Source organism: Ictalurus furcatus, chromosome 2, assembly GCF_023375685.1.
Source record: "Ictalurus furcatus strain D&B chromosome 2, Billie_1.0, whole genome shotgun sequence".
In the NCBI taxonomy this organism is placed as follows: domain Eukaryota; kingdom Metazoa; phylum Chordata; class Actinopteri; order Siluriformes; family Ictaluridae; genus Ictalurus; species Ictalurus furcatus.
This window is the reverse complement of record NC_071256.1, coordinates 20,200,025-20,219,389: the sequence shown is the minus strand read 5'-3', so window position 1 is coordinate 20,219,389 and position 19,365 is coordinate 20,200,025. Positions and strand designations below refer to the sequence as shown.

The window sequence follows — 19,365 nt, the reverse complement described above, 5'->3', positions numbered from 1 at the left end:
AGGGATCTGAGACCGTTCCTCCATACAGAATCTCTCCAGATCCTTCCAATTTCGAGCTCCACGCTGGTGGACTCTCCCCTTCAGTTCACCGCACAGGGTTTCGATGGGTTTCAAGTCAGGGGAAAGGGATGGCCATGGCAGGACTTTGATTTTGTGGTCAGTAAACCATTTTTGTGTTGATTTTGATGTATGTTTTGGATCATTGTCCTGCTGGAAGATCTAACCACGGCCCACAATGAAAATGTGTGTGCGTGTGTGTGTGTGTGTGTGTGCGCGTGTGTGTGTGCGTGGGGAGGGGGGGGGTGTGCGTGTGTGTGCGAGTGCATGTGTGTGCGTGTGCCTGTGTGTGTGTAATTTATTCAGTTATCTTTCCTCCTCCAGCGTCGGTGTGTCTCACCTCCATCCATTTACTGCACAGGTGATGTGTAGCATCACAGCCGAATGAGGATCATCCACATTAATCACAAACACACACACACACACACACACACACACACACAATGCAGTCATGTGATCATATGTGTATGTAAATAGGGAAAACTAATCTGGTCTCGTATCTGCAGTGAAATAAATAACACTCTCTCTCTCTCTCCTCAGGATGGTAGAATACTCTCTTGATCTCCAGAACATCAACCTCTCCGCCATCAGGACAGTGCGAGTACTCAGACCACTCAAAGCCATCAACAGAGTTCCCAGTGAGTCCATGTGTGTGTGTGTGTGTGTGTGTGTGTGTGTGTGTGTGTGTGTGTGTGTGTGAGTGCGTGCGTGTGTGTGTGTGTCTGTGTGTCTGTGTCACATGTACTGAAGGTTTGTTCACTTAAAATATTTGAACAAAAATATGAGCAAATGACGAGCAAAATAGCACATCTTTTTTTCTTTTGTGTGGTTTACTTAGTGAATATGTAAAACAGTAGGCAGAGTCGATGCAAATTAGATTCTTTTATATGATGTAATGCAGCCTGAAAGTGATTTCAGGAACTCCAGTTCCCTTATAAACACACAAACACACACACACACACACACACACACACACACACACACGTCTAAACTTTTACATACTGTTTTCTTTGGACAGTATTAGTTTTCCTGATGTGTGTGTGTGTGTGTGTGTCTGTGTGTTCAGTAATGTAATCAGAGGATGACTGTAGTAATCAGAGAGATAAATCACAGAGAAGGCGTATCCTCACCATATAGCACCAAAAATTTCCAGTTTAATGCATGATTGTTCTGACCTTTATTATAAGTGCTTGTTGTAGGGGCGTGGTTACACTTAATCATTAGTAGGTGACATGACTATAACATGTCTGTAGTGTGTAGCTGTGCTAGGAACTCAGTAACTTCCCAAGTCCCTGACACTCCCTTTCACACCTTGTCTGAGTTTTAAACTCGATAGAAAAGACAAAAGAGCAAACTTATAGTTATTTCTACTGCTTAGTTTTGCTTCTCATCATCTCTACTCAACGTTATATTTAACAGATATTTTTACACATTTTTCTTAGACTGTATGTGAGCTGAGGTTCAGTTTTATTTTTCCGGGACTTTCTTCGAGGCGAGCCGATTTTCACCTGCACACGAACACAGCTTGCGTTTTAGTCATGTGTCGTTCGTGAACGATTCGTTCATTTTGAACGAATCTTTAATATGACTCAGGAACAACGAGTTGTCTCAGAGAGTGATTCTTTCATTTTTGACCAAGCATGCGCTGCAACATGCTCATAGGTTCTTTACCGGAAACAGAAATGATTCGTTCACGTCTCGAGTCTTCGGGTTCGAGTCGTTTGTTCTTCTGGTGACCGCCGTATAGGCAATGCACCATGCAGTACCGAAAAGGTGATGAACGAATGACTCTACCCCGGAGACTCGAGACGTAAATGAATAATTTCTGTTTCCGGGGAACAGACATGACAAATGTGATGTGATGGAAGAAAGAACGACTCGGATTGGGAGGTGAGGTGAACTAACAGACTGCATAGCCTGATGAACTAATGTTACGCTATTAATGAATCATTTCTGTTACTCATAATTCGGCCTTGATTGCATTAACCTATAGTTTAATTTATAGTTTATTAAGTACTAGATGTGTTTGGGAATTTAACTTTGTCACGTATCGTGACATAAGGAAGATAGGACGGATGCAAGTGCAGTAGGAACAGTTTTATTTAAGAGAGACACAGGCAGGTTAATCCAAATCGTGATCCAAAAACGTAATCCAAAAACATGCAAGAGGTCAGACGATCAGCAAACAGGCATAAACGGGGCAAGGCAGGAAACTATGTCATGGTCATGGAAAACGGGGTCGAGATACAAAACATGAAACATAAACAATCGCGAGAGACTGGGAGCGGAGAAACCAGCGTGGACTATGACTATGACTATGACTATCGTAAGCAATCTAAATGAAGTATCTAATCTATCTAATATTCCACGCTATGTGCTGGGAGGCGCGCAGTATATATACAAACATAATCAGCCTCGTAATGGCTGACAGCTGAGGGCAATTCAGACACACGTGAAACAATAGCCAATGGCAGAACAGGGAGGAGACATAACAAAACATAACAAATGCACGTGTCGAAATGTCATGATTGTCAACAAGAGAAAAGCAGGTGCTCGCGCACCTGCTTGTGCACGCACGCTCACATGCTCCACAGAGCGCTGCTTAAAGGGGAAATCGTGACAGAACCCCCCCCCCAAGGGCACTCCTCCCGGAGTGCCATGAAACATCCACCTCCATTGGCGGTCCCGGCCCCCTGGGCAAAATGTCCCAAGCAGAGCCAGGAGACCGCACGTCGTTCTTAGCCCAACATTTGCTTAAGTAGTTCAAATGAACCAGATTTTACTGTAAAACTCCTTTTATGAGGTGGAAACACACAAAATGGTGTCAAATCAGTCATTAGAAAAGACACCATGGAAAAACTGAGACACGAGGGTGAGACATGGCAGGCAAAGACCAAAGCTGTGGCCTTCAGGCTCTGTGTACACCAATCTGACTGTTGTTTTAGGAAGTGTCTGTGTGTGTGTGTGTGTGTGTGTGTGTGTGTGTGTGTGTGTGTGCGCACATGAATGAAGTCAGCTGTATTTAAGGTGTGTGTACATGCAAAGGTGTTTCCTCTGTAGAATAAGGTGGGTGGTGTAGGGCGGGATTAGTTGTAGATGTTATCGTATTTTGTGGTTAGTTGGAGATTAGATGGGAATAGGAATGGGGGAGGTTTAGTGTAGCGTCTGACTAATAGCTTTGAATGCTTTGAAGTGATACCGAAAAAGCAGAGCGACATTCACGGCAGACCAGGAAAGCAGAGTGACGTCCCCGGCGGAACAGGAAAGTGGAGCGACGTCCTCAGCAGAACAGGAAAGCTGAGTGACGTCCTCGGTGGAGCAGGAAAGCATAGTGACGTCCTCGGCAGAGCAGGAAAGCAGAGTGACGTCCTCGGCTGAGCAGGAAAACAGAGCGCCATACTCAGCGGTGCAGGAAAGCGGAGTGGCGTCCTCAGCAGAACAGGAAAGTGGAGCGACGTTCTCAGCAGAACAGGAAAGCAGAGCAATGTCCTCGGTGGAGCAGGAAGGCAGAGCGACGTCCTCGGCGGTGCAGGGAAAAAGAGCGACATCCTCGGCGGAGCAGGGAAACAGAGCGACATACTCAGCAGTGCAGGGAAACAGAGGGGCGTCCTCGGCTGAACAGGAAAGCAGAGTGACGTCCTTAGCGGAGCAGTAAAGCAGAGTGATGTTCTCAGTGGAGCCTGCAGGCTGAACTTTGTAGGCTGTGTCAGCGGATTCGGGCATGAGCATAACTTGGTTGGACAGGTTAGCAAACGTAGACATGAGTAGAGCTTGGTTGCCTGTTTCAGCAAACTCAGGCGTGAGCAGAACTTGGTCGAACGGTTTTTCTGACTCTGGCGTGAGCATAACTTGGTTGTTCAGGTCATCAGACGTGAACATGAGCAGAGCTTGGTCGTTTGATTCAGCAAACTCAGGCGTGAGCAGAACTTGGTCGAACGGTTTTTCTGACTCTGGCGCGAGCATAACTTGGTTGGTCAGGTCATCAGACGTGAACATGAGCAGAGCTGGGTTATTTGTTTCAGCAAACTCAGGCATGAGCAGAACTTGGTTGTCCCTGTCAGCTGACTTGGGCGTGAGCAGAACTTGGTCGGCCGTGTCGGTAGACTTGGGCTTGAGCAGAACTTGGTCGGCCGTGTCGGCAGACTTGGGCTTGAGCAGAACTTGGTCGGCCGTGTCGGTAGACTTGGGCTTGAGCAGAACTTGGTCGGCCGTGTTAACAGACACTTGGGACAGTAACTGGGCTTTACAGTGGATCTGTGGAGCTGAGACCCCCTCCTGAACCTCAGGCTGGAGCTCTGGTGCTGGGGCCTCCCTGTTGACCTCTAGCTAGAGCTCGGCAGGTGAGCCCACCTTGTGGGTCTCAGGTTTGAGCTCTGAGGTCGCCAGGTTAACCTCTGGCTGGGGCTCTGATGCTGGGGCCTCCCTGTTGACCTCTAGCTGGAGCTCGGTAGGTGAGCCCACCTCGTGGGTCTCAGGTTTGAGCTCTGAGGTCGCCAGGTTAACCTCAGGCTGCAGCTCTGCATGAGTTTGCTTGTAGTAGTAGGTAAATGGCAGGGCAGGTTTGCCTGCCAGATTTACCCCCCCCCCAAAAGTTGTTCTAGCTCGACCCTCGCCTCCGGACTTCCGAACCGCATCATGAACTCCCCCACAAACTGTTCTACACTGTCCAGGTTCCTACAGTGCTTATCCAGTAGGAACTGCACCCACTGACGAGCCGGTTCAAAGAACCGGGACTACATGAATCGGAGCCATTGCTTCTCCTCTGGCTTCGGGTCAAACAGGCTAGAGAAATAGAATTGACAGTCTACCAGAAAATATTCTGGGGAACCGAAAAATCCGTCAAATGGATCAGGAAGCTCCATAAATGTCCCTTGTGGGAATTGGACTGAGTCCATAGCGGGGATGGTTGGCGTCGACTTCCGGGTTCTGCGTTTTCCCAGTTCTCCTGCTGCATCCATGTTTTGGGCGGAATATTCTGTCACGTATTGTGACGTAAGGAAGATAGGACGGATGCAAGTGCAGTAGGAACAGTTTTATTTAAGAGAGACACAGGCAAGTTAATCCAAATCGTGATCCAAAAATGTAATCCAAAACATGCAAGAGGTCAGGCGATCGGCAAACAGGCATAAACGGGGCAAGGCAGGAAACTATGTCGTGGTCATAGAAAACAGGGTCGAGATAACATGAAACATGAAACATAAACAATCGTGAGAGACTGGGAGCGGAGAAACCAGCGTGGACTATGACTATGACTATGGTAAGGAATCTAAACGAAGTATCTAATCTATCTAATATTCCGCGCTGTGTACTGGGAGGCGCGCAGTATATATACAAACATAATCAGCCTCGTAATGGCTGACGGCTGAGGGCAATTCAGACACACGTGAAACAATAGCCAATGGCAGAACAGGGAGGAGACTTAATAAAACATAACAAATGCACGTGTCGAAATGTCATGACTGTCAACAAGGGAGAAGCAGGTGCTCGCGCACCTGCTCGTGCACGCGCGCTCACATGCTCCACAACGCGCTGCTTAAAGGGGAAATCGTGACAAACTTGTAACATTTTAATTATATTCTACTGAAATGAACAAAATGACTTGAAAAAAGATTTGTTCATTTTGCTGAACAAGATTCAAAAATCTGAGTCAGTAAAATGATCCGAACTTTCCATCACAAATGCGTTTCAGATCCTCATCAATATTTCAGCTCTTTTTAACTCATGAAATATAAATGCTAATTGAATTAGTGTGTGTGCTTTCTGTGAAAACTGGCGAGTGGTTAGTGAAGGGGTTATGGAGGGATGAGAATTAAATCCAACTTTATAGGGACACACACACACACACACACACACACAGACATAGTGTGTTCTGTGTGTCAAATCAGATCTCAAGATTCTTTTAATCCTGTGTGTGTGTGTGTGTGTGTGCACGTGCATATGTGTGTGTGTGTGTGTGTGTGTGTGCAGGCATGCGGATCCTGGTGAACCTTCTACTGGACACTCTGCCCATGCTTGGGAATGTGCTGCTTCTCTGCTTCTTTGTCTTCTTTATCTTCGGCATCATTGGTGTGCAGCTGTGGGCAGGGCTTCTGCGCAACCGCTGCTACCCCGAGGACAACTTCACACTGTGAGTATGAGTTCGAGAGAGAGAGAAACGGCGAGAGAGATGGAGATAGAGAGAGAGAGAGAGAGAGAGAGAGACAGAGAGAGACAAGAAGGTCGGGGTTGCTGTGACAATCTTGTGGAGAAAAGGGTCGTGCAAAAAAAGGCCAAACATTCACTTTAACTGACAGGAAATGAAAAAGACAGAGAGAGGAGAGAGAATAAATGACAGAAAAAGAGAGAGAGAGCAAGAGAGAGGCGTCAGAGACAGTACTGCATGTTCTGTAACAGTCAAGTAAACAGAAGGAAACTCATTTCTCTCTTCTTGACAGGATCCTCAAAACACAATGATTCATAAATACATCTTTATAAAAAGGTCCAACTTTTAGCAGAAGCTGAAATATTAAACTTTATACCACAGAGTGGCTGAATTCTCCAATCTGATTGGTCAGAAGGTACATTAATTCTGTATAACAGCACGGCTCGGACAGTAGTTTCAGCTGTATGAAAGAAGCATGTATGGCAGGTTTATATTTATGCACTCATTCTAATACGTTATTGTTTCCATAGTAACGGCTCATTCACAGGTATATGTACAGCGGACGCTCCACTGATAATAAACTGATTTTTTTGTTTTTGTCTTATTAACTTTGAGAGAGAGAGAATAAAGAGAGGCTGGTGAGGGAACAACTGTTTATAGCTGCTATAACGTAAGCGACAACAGGAACTAACTTGTTTTGTGAACAATAAATGTAACTATGAATTGATAAAAAGTATAACGTTCATCATTTAATAAATAAAAACGGAACACTTAGGAATGTGCTGTTATAGGAAAATAATGTGTTATCACTCTAGTTGTGCATTAGTCACATTTATCTCTACATTTTACTCTCTCTGTTTCACTGTTGATGTAAGCAAGGCTCCGCCCACTTGAGGGCTGCGTTTAACTGAACCTCTGTTTGACATCCATATTTGTTAGTGAGGATAATGTGTCAACATCCTCCGTACTTCTGGGGGATTGGGTTTGTTTGAAAATACCAGAGCGTGATGGTGTGTGAGAGACAGACAGAGAGAGACAGAGAGAGACTGTGTGTGTGTTTGTGTGTGTGTGTGTGTGTGTGAATGTATGTGTTTTGTTATGATGATGCTTTGTTGTGTTCTTTGCAGGCCGCTCTGTTCTCCAAACTGTCCTGTTCTTCTTTTGTCTCTTTGTAATTCCCTTCACTCTGTCTGAGACGCTGTTCATTTTTCAGCACATCCTTATCACACACACACACACACACACACACACACATACACACACACACATACACACACACTCCCTGTCAGTCAGTGTGACAGGTTAATTATCTCTCTGTGTGCTGTATTGTTGAGAACACGGCAGTGTTTTGGGACTGACTGGGAGTTTGTAGAACATCACACTTGCTTTTGGCGTAGACTTCAGTCCTACGAGTGTTAGTTTAAACTTTACACCCAACACCATCACAGCTATTAAATTTATACCCAACACCATCACAGCTTTTAACTTTACACCCAACACCATCACAGCTATTAAATTTACACCCAACACCATCACAGCTATTAACTTTACACCCAACACCATCACAGCCATCAACTTTACACCCAACACCATCACAGCCATCAACTATACACCCAAGACCATCACAGCTAATAACTTTACACCCAACACCATCACAGCTATTAGCTTTACACCCAACACTATCACAGCTATTAACTTTACACCCAACACCATCACAGCCATCAACTTTACACCCAACACCATCACAGCTATTAACATTAAAGCCAACACCATCACAGCTATAAACTTTACACCCAACACCATCACAGCTATTAACATTAAAGCCAACACCATTACAGCTATTACCTTTACACTCAACACCATCACAGCTATTAAATTTATACCCAACACCATCACAGCTATTAACTTTACACCCAACACCATCACAGCCATCAACTTTACACCCAACACCATCACAGCTATTAAATCTATACCCAACACCATCACAGCTTTTAACTTTACACCCAACACCATCACAGCTATTAGCTTTATACCCAACACCATCACAGCTATTAACTTCACACCCAACACCATCACAGCTATTAAATTTACACCCAACACCATCACAGCTATCAAATTTACACCCAACACCATCACAGCTATTAACTTTACACCCAACACCATCACAGCTATTAATTTTACACCCAACACCATCACAGTTATTTAATTTACACCCAATACCATCACAGCTATTAACTTTACACCCAACACCATCACAGCCATCAACTTTACACCCAACACCATCACAGCTATTAACTTTACACCCAACACCATCATAGCCATCAACTTTACACCCAACACCATCACAGCTATTAAATTTACACCCAACACCATCATAGTTAATAACTTTACACCCAACACCATCACAGTTATTAACTTTACACCCAACACCATCACAGCTATTAGCTTTACACCCAACACCATCACAGCTATAAAATTTACACCCAACACCATCACAGCTATTAACATTAAAGCCAACACCATCACAGCTATAAACTTTACACCCAACACCATCACAGCTATTAACATTAAAGCCAACACCATCACAGCTATTAACGTTAAAGCCAACACCATCACAGCTATTAACGTTAAAGCCAACATCATCACAGCTATTAACTTTACACCCAAAACCATCACAGCCATCAACTTTACACCCAACACCATTACAGCCATTAACGTTAAAGCCAACACCATCACAGCTATTAACTTTACACCCAAAACCATCACAGCTATTAACTTTACACCCAAAACCATCACAGCTATTAACTTTACACCCAACTCCATCACAGCTATTAACATTAAAGCCAACATCATCACAGCTATTAACATTACACCCAACACCATCACATCCATTAACTTTACACTTTGGTTTTTGTGCTTTGCTAACAATGAGGCTGAATGTTTTGTTACGTCACTGAGACTCACCCATGGTTGCTTAGCAACAAGTTTGCAAAGCCTCCAAGAAATTATATTTAGATATAGTTTGTCAAAACAGTCTCAATTTTAGACAAATATGTGTAAAATTGTACTGGTTACATATTGGTGCCTTCTGGGTGCAAACTTTGTAACTTTTATCTTGCCATCCTATAGTTTCCATGGTAACAGAAACAGGGGATTAGGTGTGTTTATTACTCATTTCAGAGCCTTTCTGTTGTTTTAGTCTGCATTACAGACCCTGATTTTAGTTTTATCTCTTCTTTTCTGTTTTTGCCTTTGGATTGGAATGTTTACCTTTTTCCGGTTTGTCTGAATGCATCTTTTGGAATGTCAGCTTTCTGTTAGAAACGCTTACACTCCTATCTAAGCATCCATGTTTGTGACAGCACTGTCTCACTGCTTACGTCTCACCATGCAATGATTTTTTTTCTCACAGTGTCCTTGTAAATGCTTCAGGTTGATTTTGATTGATTTGAAGTGTGACATCATGGCACAAAAGCCCAGTTCTGCTCCACGCACACGATAAAGTGGCTTCACTCTGTCTGTAGGGGGAAAATGTCTCTCCTGGGGCACAGTGCCGAAGGATTCCTCAAAGTCTGTTTTTTGGTTTCAACCTAGAATCTTTGAGTTCCCCAAAATGGACAAACTGAACAATGAGATTTAAAACGTACATTTAAAGCACTTTCACACCTATTAGTCCGTTTGTCAAGACTAGTTTTCACAGCAATCAGTAAATTATATAAATAATAAATGTAAAACATTTTGTGCTTCACATTTAGTGTTTCTCTTTTTATTTTGTTCAAATCTGCAAAAGAAATTCTGAAGATGAGTTTCTTCAGCACTATAGCTCTGAGCTTTGGCTCAGTTTGCATCTCATGGCTCAATTTAGCAGCTCGCAAAAAAACCCCACTACAATGGCATTTTTGATTCACTTCCTGCAGATAAGCAGATTCAGAGTCAAATTACTTTCTCACCAGACAACCCGTCCTCTTCTTGTTCTTGACCCCAGTGCGACTATCATACAGTATATTATTTAAGATTAGAATAGTTTGTTTTCTCAGGTATGTTTTTTTTTTTCAAACACAGTCTATACCATCTCTCTCTCTCGCTCTCTCACTCTCTCGCTCTTTCTCTCTCAGCTTTAAATGAAACATGACATTTACAAGAGACCAGAGTGAGTTTGTTTGGAGTTGCCACAGGGTGAATGTCTACAGCACCATAATTGTCTGATCTGTTGGTTTAGGTTATCATATGATGCCCAGACACACGTGTGTGTGTGTGTGTGTGCGTGTGTGTGTGTGTGTGTGTGTGTGTGTTTGTTTGTTTGTTTTTTGCTCGCATTGCCCAGTGAGTCTCTAGATTAAATTGCTTTGGGATGTTGCTGTGTGTTTGAACCAGAACCATCAACTCTCAATTAATTAATCTAATTATCTAATTAGTGACAGCGAGTGTATTAATCACATCACCTTTATGACATGTATATTACTCAGCTATGTATGTCCCACTGAGACACAGTTCTTAGTCTTTAGTAAAAAAAAAAAAAAGAATTAGAGAAGACAGAACAGACTTCAGGGGGAGGGAGAGCAAACAGAACAGAAAAGCAATAAAAAAGAGAAGAAAACAATTTCTCATGATGTTATATATCTTTTCTCTCCTCCATTCTCAGTCCGTTCGGAGTGACACTCCCCACTCCCTACTACCAACCTCAGGAGGACGACGAGCGGCCCTTCATCTGCTCGTTAGCACCGGATAATGGGATCATGTCCTGCTCGGACATTCCTCCGCTCAGGGAGGGAGGGACAGAGTGCTGTTTGGATAAAGAAGACGCTCTCCAGGCCCTTGGATCAGAACTGCTTTCCAATGCCAGCTCCATGGGGCTCTGCGTCAACTGGAACCAGTATTATACCCGCTGTGTGACTGGAAACAGCAACCCCCACAAGGGCGCCATTAATTTCGACAACATTGGCTACGCTTGGATTGTCATCTTTCAGGTATCATGGATATGTTGTTGTTTGTTGGATGGACAGATGGACAAGTAAATAGGCAAAAATGAAAAATACATGCATTGATGGATGGATGGATATTTTGATGTATAAAGCCAGCTGAACAGGTAGATAACTAGATGAATATTCTGATGTATGGATGAGTAGATGGGTAGTATAGATGGATGGATAAATGGAAGGATGGATGGATGGATGGATGGATGAACAGTCAGATAAGTGGATGTATGGATGGATGTACAGGGAGAGGGGTGGATGGGATGGATGGATTGATGGTTGTACAGGTAGATGGATGGATGGATGTGCAGGTAGCTGGCTGGATGGATGGATGGATGGATGGATGTACAGGTAGATGGATGGATGGATGGATGGATGGACAGGTAGATGGATGGATGGGTGTACAGGTAGATGTACAGGTAGATTGATGGATGTACAGGTAGATGGAGGGATGGTTGTAAATACATGTAGATGGATGGATGGATGGATGTATAGGTAGATGGATGGGTAGATGTACAGGTAGATGGATGGATGGAAGTAGAGATGGATGGATGAATGGATGGATGGATGAAAGTGGAGGTGGATGGATGGATGGATGCATGGATGGTTGTACAGGTAGATGGATGGATGGATGGATGAAAGTAGAGGTAGATGGATGAATGGATGGATGGATGGATTGATGGATGAAGGTAGAGGTAAATGGATGTATAGGTTGATATCCAGTTGGATGGATGGGTGGATGAATGAAGGTAGAGCTAGATGGATAGATGGTTGGACGTACAGGTACACAGATGCTTAGCTAAATGGATAGAAAACATGTATTTGTGGTGACAGTTTAGAGAAAGATCAGAGAAATATCTGAATTGTGTCAGATTGATGTAATATATTTGCTGTGTGCTCACTGATGTGTGACTTTTGGACATTTATGTGTTTTTATTTCTGAAGGTGATCACATTAGAAGGCTGGGTGGAGATCATGTACTATGTGATGGATGCTCACTCATTCTACAACTTCATCTACTTCATCCTGCTCATCATCGTAAGTTCCTGTTCTCTCAAACTCCACACAGTACAGTGCAGTACACTCTCTCCAAAAATCCAGAACCCTTAAGGATCTTCTGAGGGAACCCTTAAAGGTCTTATGTTGGACTGTACAACAAATTGTTTCCTTATCAGACCTAGTTCCAAGTAGAACCTTTTTAGTGGGCTAAGAACCCTTAAATATAAATGGATGGAAAGATGAACAGATGACGTACCCATCCAAGCTGAACTTTTTTTGGAAGCTAAGAACTCAATGAACCCTTAATGAACCTTTAAAGAACCATTCAAGTGGAAAAAAGGGCACTTCTCATAATTATTTATTTAAAAACAAACCCGTTAAATATATTAAAAGACTCTTGATGTAAGTCATAATCTGGGGAAGTTCTGTGGTGATATGCTTTAGTTATTTTGTTTATCCTATTCACCTGCAGTGCCTTGTCAAATGTATGCAAATCAGTGCATTTTAATTATTTAAATTATTTAAGTGTTTCCAGTAAGTACAGTACATTAGCTTGTATGGTCATGATATATTGCTTTAGCTAAACTTTAGCTAACTTATTACATTAGCTCGTAGCTCATGAGTCATGCATGTTAGTAAGCCACAAGTTAACTATATTTGTCTTTTGGCTTTTGGCTAATTAAAAAGTCGAGGCACTGGTAGCTTAGTCATTTGTTCATCACCACTCACCTCCACAAGCCAAGAAAAACACAACTGGGATAGGAGCTGGGAGGGGCTGCTGTCTGCCTGTCTGTGTGTCTGGTGCGTGGATGTGTGCTGCACTGCTGCGCAGAGTCATGGAGGGAGGGAGGGCATCAGAACTCGACAAAGTCTCATCTCCCGACCTGATATTTAGTTGGACAGGGAAGCTATGTGGAAACAGGAATATATATATATATATATATATATATATATATATATATATATATATATATATATATATATATATAATTATTTTATTTTATTTACCTTTATTTATTTTTATTTTATTAATTTTTTTTAAACACCCCAGAAAAAAGGGCAGGTGCTCAAGCCCCCTTTGACGTGTGCACGTGCCTGGAACCATTTAATCTAAATGTACGAGGAAAGCCAAATGTTAAACTCCTGACAAGTTCTAACTGAAAATAAGAAGAATATAATGAGCAATAATTCAGAGTTCCTTAGGTCCTAAAACCTTTGAGTAACTGAAAAAGTTCCTGGGTTCCTGAAAACATTCCTGAGTTGCTTAAAATTTTCCTGACTCTTCAAAAAGTTCCTGAATTCCTGAAAAATTTCTTGGGTTCTCGAAAACAAATGCAAACAAACAAAATTCCTACATTCTTAAAAAGGTTCCTAAAATTGTACCAAGTACCAAGAAGCTAAATGTTAAAGTTCTAGACAGGTTCTAGATAAAGAGCAGTAACGTGGAGTTTGCACTGCACACTTATCCCACTTAATACACACAGTTTAGAATAGAAGGGTGTAGAGTTTATGGAGAACCCTCTGTGAAAACTAAAATGTAGGGTTCTATGTAGAAACATTAAGGTTTCTCCAAGACGGACAATCACAGAAGAGTTCTAAATGTAACAAAGATTATTCACACTTATTAACAATTTCATTTTTGTGCATTTACAGTTATAGTCTAGTTCCTGCTTTTCTCTACTGCACTCTAGTTCTCTGAAAATAAATCGACTGTGTTGCATTTTTAAAATGTATTATACCGTATTCTCTTTCTTCATTTTGAGTCATTGGGCTCATCATCACACGCCTTTGTATATCGATTGTGAGTTCTGCTGATTCACTGTGTAGATGTGTTTTTGCTTCTTTATGTACCTCCTGTACATTTTCATATCTGCTGGAAGTAAGGATCAAAAAACATGCAGTGAAAGTAATGTTTAGAAGAGAACTGAAATAGTATTTTATATATATATAACTAAATAAAAAATAAAGACAGCTGTTTCTGGCATCTGATGGATTTCAGGGCTTGGGAGGTACATGCTGGTAACATTTTATATACGATGATGAAAACTGTAGTTTAAGAAGAAAAAAAAAACATAATAAAACCTAAAAAAATTTGTTATATGTGGTACCAAAAGTCTAAGTCCAAAACTATGTTCTTGCATTTATTTCCTAATTGTCTGTGTATTTCACAATTTATTTGTATTTTATTTATTTTTAATATGTCAGGACTGTGTCAGTGACACTCAGTGCTAACGTTAACCCTTGATGTGATCCTTTTTCTCTCTGACTGATTTCTTTTCTTTTCGTTTTGACATCTCTCACATCGAACGGTACAGAAAATACATTTGTTATCTACACGCACCGACAGCGACGTTCAATATTTCAGATTTTGAGGACTAGACACTCAGCCAGATGGAAAATGTTCTGTGTTAGGGTACACAGGGGTAATGAGAGTAATAGCACAGCTCCACTCTGACTCTGGTGCTTAAACGTACATTAATAACACACTGAACAGCACATAAAGAGTGCACAGCTAACAAATTGGACAGACAGCTGCGTTACATTAACCTTGAGATTTAAAACCAAAATAAATGTTCGTGTGAGACTTTAAAACACAAGTTGTGACGTTATCTGTTTCTCCGAATGGTTAGTAGATGAACTGTAATAACTGGTGGTTAAATAGGACCATTAAATCTTTATGTTTTTACAGATCCAAGTGTGTGTGTGTGTGTGTGTGTTTATTACAACACAAATCTTGTGATAATTCTGGCAAGTGAGATTTAACGTGAACAGAGAGAGAAAATATATGTAAATCAGGAAAAGTGTCTGGAATATTAATAATAACAGCATTCCTTTTTTTCCTAGAAAGGGCAGAGCAGAGTGAAATCTTCTTTCACTGGTCACAGATTTGCAATAAAGTTGTCCTTCATGAAAAAAAAAACACATCTTGATTCCGAGAGTTGCATCAGTGTTTATGTGAGGAAAGTTCCTGGTATTCAGAGTCGGCTTACGCAGCTGCTTAATTTTCTGAGCTCCACGTTCAGATTATTAAAATCACCTCCGTGTAGTTCACACCTCAGAGAATACTGGACTGTTCTTAAGTAGAAGCGTGTGAAGATTTTCAAGGTCAGGCCAAGGTCAGAATTGCACATAACTGAGATGCCTCCAATGACAGTTAATACGATTCGTTTTACACTTTTTTATATAAATATTTGAATATTAAATTTGTATAGGAGACATATTTGGATGAGGTTTTAAGCTTTTAGGATGTAGGGAGCTTGTGCTTGAGCTTGTGAAAGGATTTAATTGTTCCATTAGTCTCCCAAATGCGTGTAAGTAAATATGTGATTTTCCTCTTGGAGGAATTCAAATTTGTCTTGGCTTCAGTACTGTTTAATTAGTGTGCGTGTATGTGTGTGTGTGTGTGTGTGTATAAGTAAGTGTGATAGTGTTTGGCCCAATCCCCTCCTAATCAACATAGTTTGGGGGATTACAGTGCCTCTTGTAGCAGGAGTGTGGATATTTTAACAACTGGGCATGGACAACTGTCCACGTGTTGTCCAGTTAGAAAAGTTACTTCTATTAATCACAAATCTGTGTGCAACTTGTAGACTGTAGAATGCATTTCTTTATGACCAGAGTTGGAATTGTGGGTATGTCTTCGAGTCCATATTGTGTGAAAAATAAGAAAAGCTCTGTGTGGGCGTGGACCACAGGTGCAAATGTGGACATGTCTGAGTCCATGTATGGAAATGAGAGCTGTTCTGTGTTGGTGTGCGTTTAAGACCATTTATGGGTATGTATCTTTTTGAGTCCATATATTAGAATCAAAGTAGCTCTGATTGGGTGTGTCTTTAATTCTATTAGAGAAGCTGACTGGGCATGTTGTTAAGCTCATAAATGGAAATATGAGCATTTTCCATCTCATGTGTATTTAAATGAGAGCTGCTTTTAGTGGGCGTGTCTTTGAGTCTGTATATTTAAATCAGAGATGCTCTTAGAGGGCGTGTGTTTGAATCTGTATATTTAAATGAGAGTAGCTCTTAGTGGGCGTGTCTTTGAGTCGTTACATGAACACAGTAGTTGGTAATGTGTGTGTGTCCTTATTCTCATATGTTGAAATGAAAGCTGCTATGAGTGGGCATGTCTTTTCGATCTTTGATGAAAATGTAAAGACCTCTGATGACTCCGCCCCTTATGCTAAAAGTATCCAGTTCATTCAATTCATACTGGTTTTCACTTTGTGGTTTATATTACATCATTCTACTGTTTATTTAGTTTGATAAATTTTATTAAATCTTTACTGCAATACCGGAAGCTAATGCACTAAAGGAAAATATTTGTGATTGTGTGTTTGTGATTTGAGACGATGTTCAGATCAGAACCACAGGAAACAGAAGCGGAATGAGAGAAGCGGAAGCTGATGTGTTTTGTTGTAAATGGATAAAGGGAACGTCAGCATGTCCTTTCTCTCTCCTCCACCTTTCACTCAGTATCTCTCCTTCCATCTTAATTGCGTTTTTTTTTTGGTCATCCTTCTCAGGGTCACCCTGCCCGCTGACGCTTCTGCATTATAACAGTGGTTATAAATCACCGCATGTCAAAATTGACTTCTTAAACACAGCTTTAGAGTGCTCATCTACTCTGAAGGCATTATTATTCTATTATTTTGTCATAAAAATACCTTACAATAAAATTAAAGTACATGACTTTCCCCCTAGTGTGAAAGGTTAAATAAAACATGTAAATTTAAGCAATATGTGTACACGAAATGTCTACATGACACCTGCATGCATAAGCCTTTTATTACAACTAAACACATGTAAACTGTTATGACAGCTACTTTATTACTATGTCAGCCTTGTTAATACATGTGGAAGCACTGTACATTAAGGGTGGTGTGTATACGGCTATGTGACAACTACATAATAAAGCTTGACACCTACTGTATATATGCATTTTATGACAACTGACATAAAGCTACATAAATATTTTAAAGGCTTATTCAAACAGGTATTAGCTGTCATAAAGACCGGTTGGTGTTCTTAGGGCTTCATGACACCTATATGAGTCTTTTATGACAGATGTGAACTGTTATATATACAGTATACATGGTAATGCCTACTGACAGGTTGTTGTTCATAGGACTACATACCTTATACATACAGTATAAGGCTTATTCCAATAAGTCTAATCTGTCATAAAGACTACTTTGGTCACCATAATAGCCTTGGTAGTACAAATGCTAACACTTACCTTAAGTGTGGTGGTTATAGGACTACATGACACCCACATAAGCCTTTCATATGTACATACTGTACATAAGCCCTTTATGAAAAGTGACATACACCACTTCAAAAGCATTTATAAAGGCTGTAATAAGTGTCATATGTCATACAGACTGCTTGTTTCAACATTTGTGTCAAGTTCACATAGCACAAGAGTATCAGAAAATGTTTCTTGCTATTATACTGTAATGACAAGTTATGCATGTCTCCTCAGGCACTTAAGTGAAGTTGCATTCCTCGTTATAAGATTTGTTTGAAAACCTTTTTGATGTTTCATGTCATCCTTATGTGACTATGACATCCTAGAAGTCCACTGAGTTACAAAGTCAACTGTCATGATATAGTTGTTATAACATACGTCAGTCCAGGATGTGACATAGCACGTACTGTATGTCAGCAGTATGATATGCTACTTGACTTGTTTTATACCAAAATTGACTAAAGTATCTTTGACAGATCACACCTATTTGAATAAATTAATAATGTTTTTATAGCTTTATGTCAGGAAGGGCTTATGTAGGTGTTGCTTTATATTCACCACTGTGAATGTCTTTCAGGAAAAGTGTGTAGGTGTGTGTGTGTGCGCGTGTGTGTGTGCGTGTGTGTGTGCGCGTGTGTGTGTGCGCGTGTGTGTGTGCATGTGTGTGTGTGTGCTTGTGTGTGTTTGTGTGTGTGTGTGTGTGTGTGTGTACTCATCAGAATCCCAAATGAGTTGGACAGATGTAGGGGCAGGGCTCAAACACACACACACACACACACACACACACACACACACGCACACCTGACAATCTGCACCTTGCTTCTTTGATGTTCATTTCTCATAACGAAGAGTGCATATACATTAAATCTGGATCTGGGACTTAAAATAAATTTGATTATTATTATTATTATTGTTATTATTATTATTATTATTATTTCGATATCTGAGTTACCTGAGCAGTATGATGCAGTTGTTTCCAGTGTTTAAAGCTGTTCGTTGTGCCGCACACATGTGTGTGTATGTGTGTGTGCGACATCATCTTTTACTCACGAGGGATATGAAGTCATGTTCATCTTGTTAGTTATATGTTACATAATATTTATTTATTTATTTATTTAAAGTATTCTTATTTTATTATTATTTCACTTAGACACCTGAGTTACCTGAGCAGTATGATGCGGTTGTTTCCAGTGTTCAAAGCCATGCGTTGTGGCGCATGCGTGTGTGTCTGTGTGTGTGTGTGTGTGTGTGTGTGTGCGTGTATGTGTGTGTGTGCGTGTATGTGTGTGTGTGTTTGCCGGCTCTGGCTCTAAAGTGATATGAATGGAGTGTGTTATGAACGGAGGCACTCTGCGCTGATGACTTGGCGTATGGCTCTTGCACTCCATCTTTAAAATGGTCCTTAATAACGGAGCAGTACTGACATATCCATCACACTGCTCTTAGCAGTGCTAACTAAGATAAACTCTCAGCTCTTAGACCTCGACATACGGCCATCACACGGCCCGAGAGAAAACCATTCACCCTTCTCATCCATTTACAGCTTTTATTTCTCCTCATTTTCTCTTTATGTCTGTTCTCTAGGATATGTTATTTTATGTTAATCCACAGAGCTGTTGAATTCTGAATTCTGAGTGGTCACAAGCTGAAAATCACAGGTTTATATTTATGTGCTTGTGTTATATTAATACATTATCATTTCTATAGTAACAGCTCATTCACAGGGACGTGTACAGCAGATGCTCCATATAAATTAATTATAAGATTAAAAATGTGTGTAAATGTTATGTGAGCAGGCATTTATTTAACATTTATGGAAGGAGTCTCCAGTGTATGTGCTTTATAACAGTCAGAGCTGTAATTTTTAAGATTTTCAGAAATCTTCAGGGCAGAGGAGTTTACTCTTATTTGTGGTTCCTAAGTAACACGAGAAGCTGCATTTTCTTT

General features: G+C 41.0%; 1 protein-coding gene across 1 annotated transcript in view; it reads left to right on the top strand.

The window, feature by feature from the left end:
* Nucleotides 1-19,365, top strand: part of cacna1ia (calcium voltage-gated channel subunit alpha1 Ia) — a 75,143-nt gene that overhangs the window by 8,317 nt on the left and 47,461 nt on the right. The window contains exons 3-6 of the mRNA XM_053652327.1: nucleotides 598-695; nucleotides 6,025-6,184; nucleotides 10,842-11,166; nucleotides 12,118-12,210. Coding sequence (XP_053508302.1) covers nucleotides 598-695; nucleotides 6,025-6,184; nucleotides 10,842-11,166; nucleotides 12,118-12,210 — 676 coding nt within the window. The remainder of the gene's footprint in view (nucleotides 1-597; nucleotides 696-6,024; nucleotides 6,185-10,841; nucleotides 11,167-12,117; nucleotides 12,211-19,365) is intronic.